This window comes from Wasmannia auropunctata, unplaced genomic scaffold (assembly GCF_000956235.1).
Source record: "Wasmannia auropunctata unplaced genomic scaffold, wasmannia.A_1.0 LD325875.1, whole genome shotgun sequence".
NCBI lineage: Eukaryota > Metazoa > Arthropoda > Insecta > Hymenoptera > Formicidae > Wasmannia > Wasmannia auropunctata.
The window spans coordinates 1-577 of record NW_012037015.1 but is presented as its reverse complement, the minus strand read 5'-3'; the positions used below and the strand labels follow the sequence as shown (position 1 = coordinate 577).

General features: G+C 35.9%; 1 protein-coding gene across 1 annotated transcript; it reads left to right on the top strand.

The window, feature by feature from the left end:
• Positions 1 to 104: 104 nt before the first annotated feature.
• On the top strand, positions 105 to 574 carry LOC105460237 (the record flags this gene model as incomplete). The annotated part of the gene is made up of 1 exon (XM_011706672.1): positions 105 to 574. A coding segment is annotated over exon 1 (438 nt), but the record flags the coding sequence as incomplete, so codon positions are not given.
• Positions 575 to 577: the final 3 nt, after the last annotated feature.

Sequence of the window (577 nt, the reverse complement as noted above, 5' to 3'; positions counted from 1 at the left end):
GACAACTTGCTGCTTTATTGGCGCTCATGGAGCGATACTACCTCCTGTTATGATTTTTCTTCAAAAATATTTTAAGAATAATATGATAATTAATGCTTTTCCTGGAACCCTTGGACTAGCCAATGATAAAGGCTATATGACAAAAGAAATCTTTGTTGATGTTATGAAACACTTTGTGAAGTGTTCAGGTTTCTCTAAAGAAAATCCCACCCTTCTCTTAGTTGACAATGTTGAATCTCATTTGTCAACTAGCACTATAAATCTTGCTCGAGAAAATGGAGTAACACTTTTCACTTTTCCTCCGCACTGTACGCACAAACTCCAGCCTTTAGATTTAGGAATTTTTGGTCCTTTTAAGTTATATTATGATAATGCTATAAATAGTTGGATGATGAGCAATCCCGGTCTCCCTGTAACTATTTACCATGTAGCAGGATTTGTGCAAGAAGCTCTAAGTAAAGCAGCTACTCCATCAAATATTATTGCCAGTTTTAAGAAACCAGGCATATTTCCTTTCAACCGAACAGTATTTCAAGACTCAGATTACATCATGTCTATGGTAACAGAACAAGAGGAT